This window comes from Phyllostomus discolor, chromosome 9 (assembly GCF_004126475.2).
Source record: "Phyllostomus discolor isolate MPI-MPIP mPhyDis1 chromosome 9, mPhyDis1.pri.v3, whole genome shotgun sequence".
In the NCBI taxonomy this organism is placed as follows: Eukaryota; Metazoa; Chordata; class Mammalia; order Chiroptera; family Phyllostomidae; genus Phyllostomus; species Phyllostomus discolor.
Genome location: NC_040911.2, coordinates 19,787,443 through 19,800,281, shown reverse-complemented (window position 1 = coordinate 19,800,281; position 12,839 = coordinate 19,787,443). Strand labels below are relative to the sequence as shown.

At 33.8% G+C, this 12,839-nt stretch overlaps 1 protein-coding gene across 3 annotated transcripts in view; it reads left to right on the top strand.

Annotated features, from left to right (window-relative positions):
• Nucleotides 1-12,839, top strand: part of C9H18orf25 (chromosome 9 C18orf25 homolog) — a 69,377-nt gene that overhangs the window by 36,465 nt on the left and 20,073 nt on the right. For 2 of the 3 annotated variants that reach the window (XM_036009092.1, XM_028523894.2), the window contains exon 3: nucleotides 9,933-10,115. The exons of the other annotated variant lie outside the window; for it this stretch is intronic. In XM_036009092.1, coding sequence (XP_035864985.1) covers nucleotides 9,933-10,115 — 183 coding nt within the window. The remainder of the gene's footprint in view (nucleotides 1-9,932; nucleotides 10,116-12,839) is intronic. 3 annotated transcript variants of the gene reach the window in all.

Genomic DNA, 12,839 nt, shown 5'->3' with positions numbered 1-12,839 from the left:
ACATATATCTTTTCTAGTTAGTGTTTTTGTTTTCCTGGGAATTGCTGGGTCACGTGGTAGTCTATTTTTAATTTTTTGAGGAACCTCCATGCTGTTTCCATGGTGGCTGCACCAATTTACATTCCTATCAGCAGTACGCAAGGGTTCAAACATAGATTTTAGTAATTGATATTCAAGGTAGGAATAACTTTTTGAGTATTTAGAAGGTGTTAAACATTAATAATTTTGGGAACCTTTCTATATAATTTTAGATAAATACTTAGTGGAAAGGTTTTTGTGAAAAGTGGAACATGAGAATACATCGACATATAGAATATATGCTAAAATGTTGAAATTTATTTTAAAGTACAATTTGATATTTTTTGGTTTGGAGTGTTTAACAATGTAACAGGAACATATATACAAATTTTATTTTGATTTTCAGTTTCTCATTGGGCCTTGAAAATGTGTTGCTGTATTAAATATTATTTTGAAAAAAATGTTTTTATGAGTTATGCTTTGTTTCTGTAATAATACAGAAACATAAGGGACGTTAAAAGAAGCATCAGGTATTTGAAGCAGTTTTAATACTTTTTTTTTTTTTTAAACATGACTGCTATTGGGGATTATTGAATTCTTTTTCACTAAGACAAAGTCTGTATTCCTAGGATTATAAGTACTTATTAGTACTGTGAGGTGGGGATTACTTTCACATTGTGTGGTGTCATTTTAAAAAATATTTTTTTTAATCCTCACCTGAGGATATATTTATTAATTTTAGAGAGAGAGGAAGGGGGACAGAGAAAAACATCAATTAGTTGTATCTTGTATGCACCCCAACTGAGGATTGACCCCCATCTACATTTTGCCCTGACCAGGGATAGAACCCGCAACACAAGATGATGATCTAATCAACTGACCCACCCATCCAGTGACATTTTTATGTAGATGTTGTTTTAGAAGTGGTTAGCGGTCTCCCCTTAATTTCTTTTGCATTCCCTTAATTTCTCTGGAATTTTGAGAAGGGTAAGGAGTGTATCCTGTTGGACTCTTTTGTAGTCTTATAAAGTGCTAATGCTGGAAAGAAACTTCTTTCAACCTGTAACATTAATGTAGACATGGTTGAAATGCTTTTATTTAAGGATAAAATCTCGTATCTGGATTATTTCACTTATGTAATAAGTATATATGGAATGTAGTTGCTGGTATTTAAAAGAAGGCATTATTCCTTCACAAAGGTAAACGTGTTTTCTGATAATCTGTCTGCAAACTGCTTTTTGCATACTTTGTACTAATTCAGTGTTGTAGAACAATAAAATCTAATCATTTTAAGAGATTTCAACCAGCAGATTAGAACGATCTGGTTGTTTGAGCCACTTATTAGATAATAATAATGCTCTTAATTATATTGATGCATATTTATGTATTATTAAAATTGAGTAATAAAAGCTCAAATGAAATTTTAATTTAGAACAACACAGGGAAATTAAAATCTTAAGATTTAATATTTTGCATGAAGTGTTTTTTTTTCCTTCCACTTAGAATAAAGGATTCTGTAAATTGGGGGCTCTAAGAAAAAAGCCTGTGTTTTTAGTTATCAATTTAGAGGAATGGCCTAGTTTCAAGGGGGTGTGTGTGGACCACCTTCAAATTCTGTAATAATTAATTCTGTATTTTTATTAACATTATAGTTGATAAGTTGTGAGAGACAGATAACTATGCTGTAGTCTACATGGATTTTAATGAACTTAGGTTGGTTTTTTAAAATTTATTTTTATTGTTGTTAAAGTACTGTTGTTTCCATTTTCGCCCCACCACACTCCTCCATTCCCGCCCCCCCCCCAACCTATCCCCCTTGGCTTTGTCCATGTGTCCTTTATACAATGTTCCTTGATGGTTCTTCCCCTATTTCCCCCCATTATCCCTCCCCCCACCTTGTTACTATCAGTTATTTCACTGTCTCTGGTTATATTTCGCTTGCTTGTTTTTTTTTGTTGATTAGGTATGAGATCATATGGTATTTGTCTTTTACTGCCTAGCTCATAAGCCAGTAGGTTGTTAATATAATATCCATTCATGGCATCTTAAATGTAAGAAAAAAATGTTGCTTCTTCCTACTCCCTCCCTCCCTGTCCCACCTGTCTCTCCTCTCCTTCCCTCTTCTTTTCCCTCCCTCCATCTCTTTCTCTCTCTCTTTTCCTCTCTGTCTCTCAAATAAAAAATAAATAAGTGGAAAAAATGTTGCCCACAGATAAACTTAGTTAGGATGATTAAATTGGTGGGAAAGAACATCAGTTTATCTTTTTCTCTTAAAATTGTGAATGAAGGCTTTTGGACCTCCTGTTTGTTTCATTAACAGATTGAGTAACAGCATAGAAGAGAATTTATTTTGCTTCATTGCTTTTGTCATTCCCTACTAGTATGTAGATTTAACAGCAAGGGTCTTTGAATATAGGTATATCTTAATTTACATAAATTTGTATGCAAACCAGTATATTAGAAATGAAATCATTTAAATCTCCTTGTTAAAGAAATACTATAGGAATCTTTTTGTTGAGCAAACAAAGCATTCCAAATTGATATTACTGATAAGTTTTTAAAAAATATTAACTGAAATTTGCCCAATGGTACGGTTACATGAAAGTTATAGGAAAGACGATATCAGCAGGGGTGTCCAACCTGTGACCCGCATGTGGTGCAGGATGGCTATGAATGTGGCGCAGCCCAAAATTGTAAGTTTACTTAAAACATTATGAGTTTTTTTTGTGTGATTAATATTGCAGTGTGTGGCCCAAGACAACTCTTCATCCGGTGTGGCCCAGAGACACCAAAGGGTTTGACCCCCTTGGTACAGGCTTTGTGTTATCCTTATTTGTTTAGATAACAAGTTATAGACAAGTTATCTTACAGAAGATGACCTTTCAAGTAATTGTATCTGTTGTTTTGGTTAGTTTATATTGATTTCCTTCACTCCTGTTTGTATTATTTAAATTGGTACATTGAGGGTAAAATGAAAAAAGATTTTGTGGAATACAGCATGGTAGAAAACGTATCAAAAAGATTTCAGCAAATTTATTAAAATTTATTATTAAATTTGTTATATAAGAATTGTTCTAAAAAATTCTTCTCAAAATCCTCTCTAAAAATGACTTATATGCTGTCAATCATTGTATAGATAAGGAAATTATGTTTTAAATATCTAGAACAATTATATGAATTTTAAACAACATGAATAACTTTAAGTTTCTATGCATAATTTTATTTTTTTTATTTCTGTTTTTAATTCCTCCAAAGTTTAAGAAAGTTAGTGGGGATTGAAACCAAACTTTAGTGTACTAGTATTGAGTTGATCTTTTCATGTTATATTAAATTACCACAACATAGAATAGAATACATCCTAAAGAATGATGAAATAATAATCCACGAGGAAGTGTATTACTTGGTAACAATAATATAATATTCATATTACAATGTAATATTACATTCATATTATAACTAAGATTTGGGAAGCATGTTATTAAATTGCTTTGATTTTTATTTTATTGCATTTTGTTTATATTCTTTATCTGCATTTGAAGTATAACAGCTAACCTAGATAAATAAAAACTTTAAAAAGGAAAGGTTTCTTTTTACTCTATTGAGGACAGTGTTGTTATTTTTAGCAGTTTCCTACAAGTTAATTCACATTAGGTGTTCCTGGATTAAGAGACCTGTTTTTCCATAATGAAATGGATGGTATTAGTTGTAGTTAGCATACCTAATGATAGGTTTTTTCATGTTTTGGGGATAAATTTAGTATTTTTGGTAATTGGTATTTTGAAAAGAAAAGTAACATTACCAATGTTAACGTTAAAGGTCAAGGTTCTTTTCTATGTCCTATAGGTTATCCTATTAAAAATTGAAGAATACTTGGAAAATAAAATTTAGACTACCTTGTGGAGTAATGAAAATGCTGGAATGGATGAATCTTTAGCAGGGTACAGAGACATTTGGATATAGCTAAAACCATATCTAATTTTGATGTTTTTCCTTCATGTACATAGTACAAATATTTTTTTGTGCTCTATAAATCTGAATCCTCAAAGTTGCAGGTCATGGCTCTGTCCCTTGAAGTAATAGATGAATTGAAAGATGGTAACCTCTTCCTGTTTTCTGTGCTTATAGGCTCTCTTGAATATCAATATAAATTACCTGTTATTTTTTTAAAGATTTTTATTTATTTATTTTCAGGGAAAGGGAGGGAGAAAAAGAGGGAGAGAAACATCAATGTGTGGTTGCCTCTCGCATGCCCCCAACCCAGGCATGAGCCCTGAGTGGGAATTGAACTAGTGATTCTTTGGATCGCAGGCTGACACTCAATCCACTGAGCCACACCAGCCACGGCTAAATTACCTTTTATGTTTTATGTTTTAATAACCTCTTGATTCAGTTTTCCTGAGTATGTAATTAGTGGTGAGGGGTTAAATTTAAATTGTTTTTCTTTCTTGTGATCAACTTTTTAACTACCATGATAATCCTAAATTACTTGCATTTACCTTTTCTTTGATTATTCCAAAATTAATTCTTCATCAGTATCATGGGTAACTTTTCTGAGTGAACAAAATGCTCTCTCATATACCAGGATGATATAAGGACAGATATATCCTTAAAATTTTAATTTTTGCCCTGGGAACTCTATAACATCTAAATTTTTAGTTATTGAGATGACTATAATGGGAAAAGTACAAAATAGACATTGATTTTTTTAAAATGACAACTCCCAAACAAAATTTCAGTGCATATTGCTGCATTTAATTTCTGTTTAGCCCTGTCTTCTTGACACTTTTCTCTTTACTGAAATAGGTTCATGATGTTATTCTGAGTAAAATATACACATGGCAGTTTCTGGTGTTTAAAGCTGTTTTTCTAGAGATGACACTTTTCTATATAGATTTTTGTCTTTTTTGGTTGGTTCATCTTTTCTAAGAGATACTTTGAAAATGACAGCTTTTTATTTTTTCAAATTGCTCTATGTATATATTTTTTTATTTTTTGATAGTAGTAAAAATACAGCATCAGTATTCTTGTAAGTAGTCTTATTTGCAGATATAAAATTTTCATCTTGGTGAATATTTTGGTGTGTAATGAAAAAGCTGTTTTTTTCTTGGGTAAGTTCTCCAAAAATGCACATTCCTCTCTGCAACTCTTAAGGTTGCCCTTTTTTCCTCAATTCCTCCTGCCCACACCTTATTCAGTTGCTATTCTTTCCCTTACTTGGCCACACACACAGCCCTCCTCCATAGATGCTTGGCTAGGTTAAGTGCTAAGAACTCTTCTTTTCAGGTATAACTTTTTTTTGACTCTCACTAGTATCTGGATTGAGGCTGAGTGTGATTTCCATCCCTCCCCCTGCTCTCAATGTGGTAGATAATGGCACTGGGCCTAGGTCCTTTTAATGACTAGGGTGACAAAGCCTATATGGCATCTTTGGCATCATCGAGGTAGATTTTTCCTGTCCTAGTGAGGGATTTTGGGAGTTCGGCTGTAGTAGGGTTAAGAAAAGGAATTTTCTCTGGGTTTTATTGTATGTTACTATAACAACAGAAATGGGAGGCGAAAGGGAAAAGCATGTATTGGGTCATTACCCCACCTTTCTTTGGGCCTAAGATTTAGCAGTAGAGAACAGAGGAAGAGTGATGTTTCCAGGTACCTGGGGGGTACTAGAGGAATTCCTGTTTCCTAGGTCTAATCAGACTTCATACTGGGAGATTGATAACACTTGTGCTAGTGGAAGGGCTCTATAGGCAAGGATGATGTCAAATATGAGATAATTCAAAATAATCTCTCTTTGGCTTTGAAACACTTTTATATGAATACATCCAAGCTGACGTTTCACTTGAAACAAAAATAAAAATAGGAAAGCCACATTTGTGGTGATCTCATTAACTCCAGCAAAGCATTTACTTAACAAGTTGAGTTCATCTATGACCAATATAAGGTAACAGCACAGGCAGTGAAGTTTTCTCAAAGCTTTCTTGCGTGAATGAATGCCACATATAGCAGAGTTTACATTACAAAGATTAGCAAACAAATAATGAAGTGGGGCAGGTGCTAATTGTAATGGAAAGGTGGGACAATAGACCAGTATTTGAATTCCTGTTGTGTTCTATGTTGTATCTTCTTTAACCCTCACCCTAACCCTGTTAAGACAATAAGTCATACAACTAAGAAGTAGTAGGCAGGGCTTTAACCTATGTGCTTGTTGCCAAAAATCTATGTATTTCCTATGCTGCTCCCAGTCTAATTTTGTATATTCCTCGTTCCCTCAACAGGGAGAACAGTTACAATCTATTCTGGTTCCTGCTAACTAGGGTGTAAATTTCTTATCTGTAAAACGAGACTGGTAAATTATGTAATTACCTTGTATAGTTTCAAAATTCTGTGGTTTTGATGGTCAGATTTGAAAAGAGGGATTTATCAGGAATAAATGTAAATAAAGGATTTTAGGTTTTGTTTTGCTTTGGTTTTTGTTTTTGTGATTCAAATTGTTTCCATGAGATTAAGAAGAGAATATATTTGAAAGAAAATGAATTCATAAAAAGAAACATTGGAGGACAATAATGCAGAAGGTTTAAGGTGATAAAAGAGGAAACTTCACTGTGTCAGGAACGTGTAATGCATTTTGGTATTTGAAAAGTTAGAACCTATTTATAGGCTAGTAGGTCAGTGAGAGGGCACAAACCTATTTCTAACATAAAATGCGTGAATTAATGTTTGTAAAAAAGTAGCCAGTGGATTGTTCAACTTTTAATTTTTCTTGCCTTGTAATTGTAACAAGCAGCAAAATCTCAAAATATTCCAATCAGGAGGAACCATAGGACTTGGATTAACCACAGACCAAAGAGTTCTTAACTAATAGTGTTAAATTTACCTTTAAAGAGAGATGGTTTTAATTATTGTAGAAAAATTAGTGAGTTCTTTGTTATAAATTTGTTTTAAGATTGTGACAGAGATGAGAGCAGATAGAATGTCTAGTTTGAATAACATGGAATGTGCTTACATTAATGACAGTTTTAAATTGGAAATACTTGAAGTGGCTAGTTGGATGTTCTGGAAGTCAAAATCTTAGTATCAGCGCTACTGTTTTAACAACATAGTGGCATAATCAAGGGAGAGGAAGGACAGTATCTCTTTGCTTATTCCCTCCTATAATAGATTAATGAATCATTGGAAGCATAGATTGCTGCTTCTGATGTTAATTGGTGAGTTTTCCTAGCTCCTCCTCCCTGGTTTGATTTTTTTTTTTTTTCTAGAAGAGGTACTTCTTTTTTTTTCTTTCACATATTTTATTTTTTTTAGAGAGGGGGGAGGGGGAGAGAAAGAGAGGGAGAGAAACATCAATGTGTGGTTGCTTCTCATGCGCCCCCAACTGGGAACCCAGCCCACAACCCAGGCATGTGCCCTGACTGGGAATCGAACTGGTGACCCTTTTGGTTTGCAGGCTGGCTCTCAGTCCACTGAGTCACACCATCCAGAGATACTCCTTTTAAAAGGCAGATAATACCACTATAGAGTCTTAATTTTGGCGTGCAGTAAGAGTCACATTTTAAGAATATTATAAATTATCACCATTGGTAAGCTAATACTCATTTACTGGTAAAAGCCCAAAACTCTGATGCTAAGTGCATTAAACATATCTTAGTTAATCTTGGTTTGCTGATGGTCAGTGTAAGATGTCCTTGGAACACAAGATCCTTAATTTTGTTTTTTTATTGAAAGACATAGTTGGAAAGGCAACTAATCCTTTACTTGATTAAAGTGTGTATAGTATTGACTTGTCATCATTTGACTGTCCTGGAAATGGAAAAATGACAGTGATAATCATTTGTTTAACTGCTAAGTGTAATTCAAATATGAAAATATTGCTGTCTTTGTTTATGATGAATACTAAATTTAAGCTAAGCTATAAGGTGTGCTGTTTGGAAATATGGAAGATGCAAGAATGAAGCCAGATAACAAGTTTATGCTTGTATTTCCTACTGATGAAGACTTTCAGACAAGTTTTTTCCATGGGTAGGTGATATCGCTCTGCATGTACATATACACTTAATACTTTTTTGCATGATTATACATGTAGGAGTGGTACAATTTTGACTTGACTGTTGACCTGTTGCCTCAATTTGGTGATTGCGGTAGGGAATGTGGGACAAGTGGTTATGAATGGTATTAGTGATACAAATTTTAAAATCACTAAATTTTTATAAGCACAAAACACTTAAAAAATAAAGCCCTTTTAAAAATAGAACATTTGGTCAAATAGTCAATATTGTACTTGACCTTCATACCTTCTGCACTCAAATTTGGACATCACATAGTAGTATCTTTATTCCATAATAATCGTTTTGAACTCTGACGAGAACTCCATAAATGATACAGTTGTCTTTTTTTAGAAAAGAAAAACCTCAACATGAGCCAGTTTTTTTGCTAATAGAAAGTCCTTTGCCAACTGATTCTGAGGTCACACTGTTGAATTTTCTGAACTTGATTTACCCTTTTGGGAGAATTAGAAATTAAGTAGTTAGCAAATTTTATGATCGTCAGAATTTCATATTGTGACATGTCTGTTCTTTATACAGTGGCACTCAATAACTCATTTGCCTTTATGTTTGGTCTTTTGTTTTGTTTTGTTTTGTTTTAAAAATGTTGCTACATAAACCTGTGGTTTGGGAACTTAGTTTTAAGGGATAAATACCCCAAGTGTGTTCCATGTTTTGTTCAGTGACAATTTACACAATGGATGTTTATATTAAAACAGTAATCTTTCATTGTGTTTTAGATAATGATTGATTGGCATATGTATTCCTTTATAGTCAAAGTCTCATAAAATAGGTGTGTTTAAATGTTAATTTGTTGGATGATATTAAACAATATTTATGGAAGTAAATAATTTGCCTGCACTTCATAAATTGGGGGGAGAAACAGCAATCTGTTATTTCTTTCTTAGAAATTGGAGATAGTGAGGAATGTGTTTCATACTTGAATGAAAACTTGCTTTTTGCTTTTATATTAGAAAAGGGGTAACCTTAGCATTTTAAAGCATGTATCTATTCTACAAGCATGCATATTGAGTTATTTTAGCATGAATCTCTGTAGTGTAATTACTTTGGAACTCAGCTGCCTTTTTTTAGTTAGGGTGATTTGGAGATAGAAGAGATCTCTTATATTTCCAGTAAGAACTTTAATATATTCCTCTAAAATAACCCATAAGATTGCATATTGTTTCCTTGGGGTGTGAGCTGGTTGTGTTTCTCAGGAAAAAGAAAATATCCCATACAGGATGTCCAAAGCAAAATCCTGAAGATGGATACTGTATTGTCTTTTTGTAGAATGTTGTAAAATGCACAACATCTCTGATATTATAAAAAGGCTTCCCTGGAAATAGATAAGTCAGTCAAATAGAGCTCTTAGTGTTAGTTAACCTTATTTCTTTAAAAGTAGGAAACTATGTATTTGATTTTCTTCTTTGCATCTACTGGGGAGTTTTAATATTAGCTAGTAAAAGGAAGAACTAGATTCATTCTCTTAAAAATACAAATTGAAGTTTAATAGTTAGCATTGTTTCTTTTTTCTTTAAAAATCAGTTTCACTTTCTCTGTGGAGTCTTCCCTTTTTTCTTAATCTTTTGCTCTTTAAGAGTATGATGTCGATTCAGTGTAACATTGTTCAGCATAGTCTTGTCTTCTGTTCTTCATAACGCTCCTTTCCCTCTTTCCCAAATGTGTCCCTCATCTTTGTAAGCTTGGGTTATCTTTTCTACTTTCACATCATGTACAAAATAATAGATGTATAAAGTGCAGCTTTCCTGTAGCTAGAGTAATAAAATGAAGACAAACGACATTTAGAGGGCTCTTAGTTTTAGAAGTATTTTTCTCCCCACAAGTTAGATACAAGTATACATTTTCTTTCCTCCCTAGATGGACCTCCAGTTGTAGCTCATTATGATATGTCTGACACCAGCTCTGACCCAGAAGTGGTAAATGTGGACACTTTATTGGCGGCTGCAGTAGTTCAAGAGCACAGTAATTCTGTAGGAGGCCAGGACACAGGAGCTACCTGGAGGACCAGCGGGCTTCTAGAGGAGCTGAATGCGGAGGCAGGTTGGTCTCCCTCCCCTTCCCCTTCTCTAATGTAATGTGCATGTGTCCTGGCAGCTGTGTTCCTTATAGTGGGCCCTGCTGAGGTGAGCAGGCTAACCAGAGGCATCTGACAATAGATGATTGTGACCATCCAGGGTGCTGTTTATAAATAATTAACTGAAAAGGAGATTTGGGTAACATGTCATTTATTTTTCCTAATCGGGAGGAGGCAAAAACAACAATATGTAAGACATGAATTGTAAGCATAGGTAGATTTTAGTATGCATATTTCTTGGGTTAAAAATGCCTGACATGTAAAAACCATCCAGATGCCCCACTATTCCGCTTCAACCCCCCTTCCCTCATTCCACCCCCATTTCTTATGGTTTCCCTCACTCAAGCTACACGGCAACCTTGCAGCTTGGGGAGGGGGCTGTTCCTGTACAGTGCTGCGCTGTTTCTTCCACCTCTCGGTGTGAAGTGTCCCTGTTCCTTCCTCTGCTGTAGTTCTCATTTTTGTCTTTTCTAACCATTTTCTTTCGGTTTCTGCTTCTGTTAGCTCAGGAAAATCTCTGTCCCTGTTTTGCATTACCCATTTTGGTTCTGTGATGATACCTAAAAGTGGTATTATTTATTCACTAAAAACCCTATTGCTCTTACCTTTGAAACCTTGCAAAGGTGCCTCCAAGTTTCCTTCAATATGTTTCTCAAAACTCAACATTCTCATCAAAGCCTATTTCTAGAAGTACTAGTACTTGAGTTTAAGAAAAGAGGGGAGGCTGTTGACAGACTTTATGTAGTACGTATTTTCTTTTGTGTTATGATAAGATTATGGTTTGCTACTTAAATTATAAATTGATTTGGCTTTTCCTAGTGGATCTAGTAACTTAATCACTATGTAAAATGTTTATGGGAAATGAGTTTTGTATTGCACAAATAACAATGGATTTTAGTTTATAACTTTTTGTATTGAAATTGTTAGGAAATAAAAAATAAAACAGAACTCCACAGATCATTGTCAATTCGTCCTTTCATACTTTTTGATGGAAGTATATAAAAATCTCTTATTGTTGAGCTTCTAATTAATTTATTTTGACTAATTTTGGAGCAGGACCTGGATTTAATTTTAATTATATTTTGACTGCTAACTGCTTATTTGTCCTTAGACAAGCTATTTCTCCTCTTGACTTCAATGGGTATATGTATAAATATTTGCTTTGCCCAACAAGGGTCTTTTAAGGATTTATTAACATGTATAAATACTTTAAAAAGAATTAACACTTTATTTCAAAGGACAGTAGTTTGACCACATTTTGTGCAATATGTGTTTCTGAGTTTTATAATTTGTTCCATATACTGGGTAGTTTATTTTCGATTTTTGTCCATTGACAATTAAGTGGTCCAGTCCATTCTGCTTTAGTTTTATTTCCCTGTTTTCTTAGTCTTGCCATTAAGTAGACTATTGTAAAATCTTAAGAAAAACATGGACAATTACCTTTTTTTTTGCTTTTCATATAGAGAATTTTAATATTACCGGTAGTTGGAGTTCTTAATACTGACTTTTGACCTACAACAAACCCAGCAATTTCATATGACTCAGCCTGATGGTACAAGGTTTGGGATGTTGTATCGGTCAGGTTAACAGCCTTGGGGAAGGCATCACATTTTCAGATTCAAATGATCGTTAGCTTGAGTATTCAAAGCATCACCAGGCTTTGTGTGCTTAATTCTATATTTGATTGTCTTTTTGAATTTCAGTTACACAGAGTTATAAATATGGAATGTATTGCTCAGGTACCTACCACCATTCTTCTTAAGACATAAAACATGGCAAAAATAGGTGAGAAGGAAAACACCTATAGCTTCAACTTTGCTCACCTTCCTTTTTCCCTCTCCACTCCAAAGCTGTCCTGAATTTGGTTTTGATGTTGGGTATTACTCTGTATTTCTTTATATTTTTATTGCATTTGTTACATATCTATAAACAAACATGCTTTAATACTAATTTGGTATCACATTGAAGGTAATCACTTGCAACTTGGTTTTTCAGTTCAGTATTTTGTGAGTTTTGTTTTTCTTAATAATTGTGGCTCTAATTCATTTTTTTACTGCTATTTAGTATTCTGCTGTATGATTATATCACAACTGACTTATCCATTCTCTTACTAGACATTTAAGGTGCTATTCCAAATGATACTGCCATGAACATTTCTTGTATGTGTCTCTTAGTACATGTGTGTGATAATTTCTCTAGGGTATAATATATAGAGAGAACATATGTTTGTATCAGGCCATAAATTATGTGTAGATTTTTGTGTATCATAGCACATGTTCATCACTGTTCAGCATATCTCTATGACATTTTCTTATGAAACCATTTTCATAAGTCTTTTTCAAGGCTTTTATGGCTCATTCAAAGTCTTTTTTCCTCTGAATATGACAGTGTAGGTATATGAGTAAAAAAATAAAACATAATACACTCAAGTTTTAATGTAATTGTCATTGTAGAAACTCATTTTGTGATTTTTGGGTATACTTAAAGAGTGTTACATAAAAATGTTAACAGAATTTAGCCTCGATGGCCCGTTTATAATTTTCAGACGTGAACTAATAGTATCAACTGGATGGTCATTCTTGTGGTTTGAGTTCTAAAGGTTAATCTCCCCCTCCCAACAAAATGAAAACCCAGTCGCTGAACAGACTATTCAGGTGTTAATAGCAGCATCTCAGACTGGGTCAGCCGCC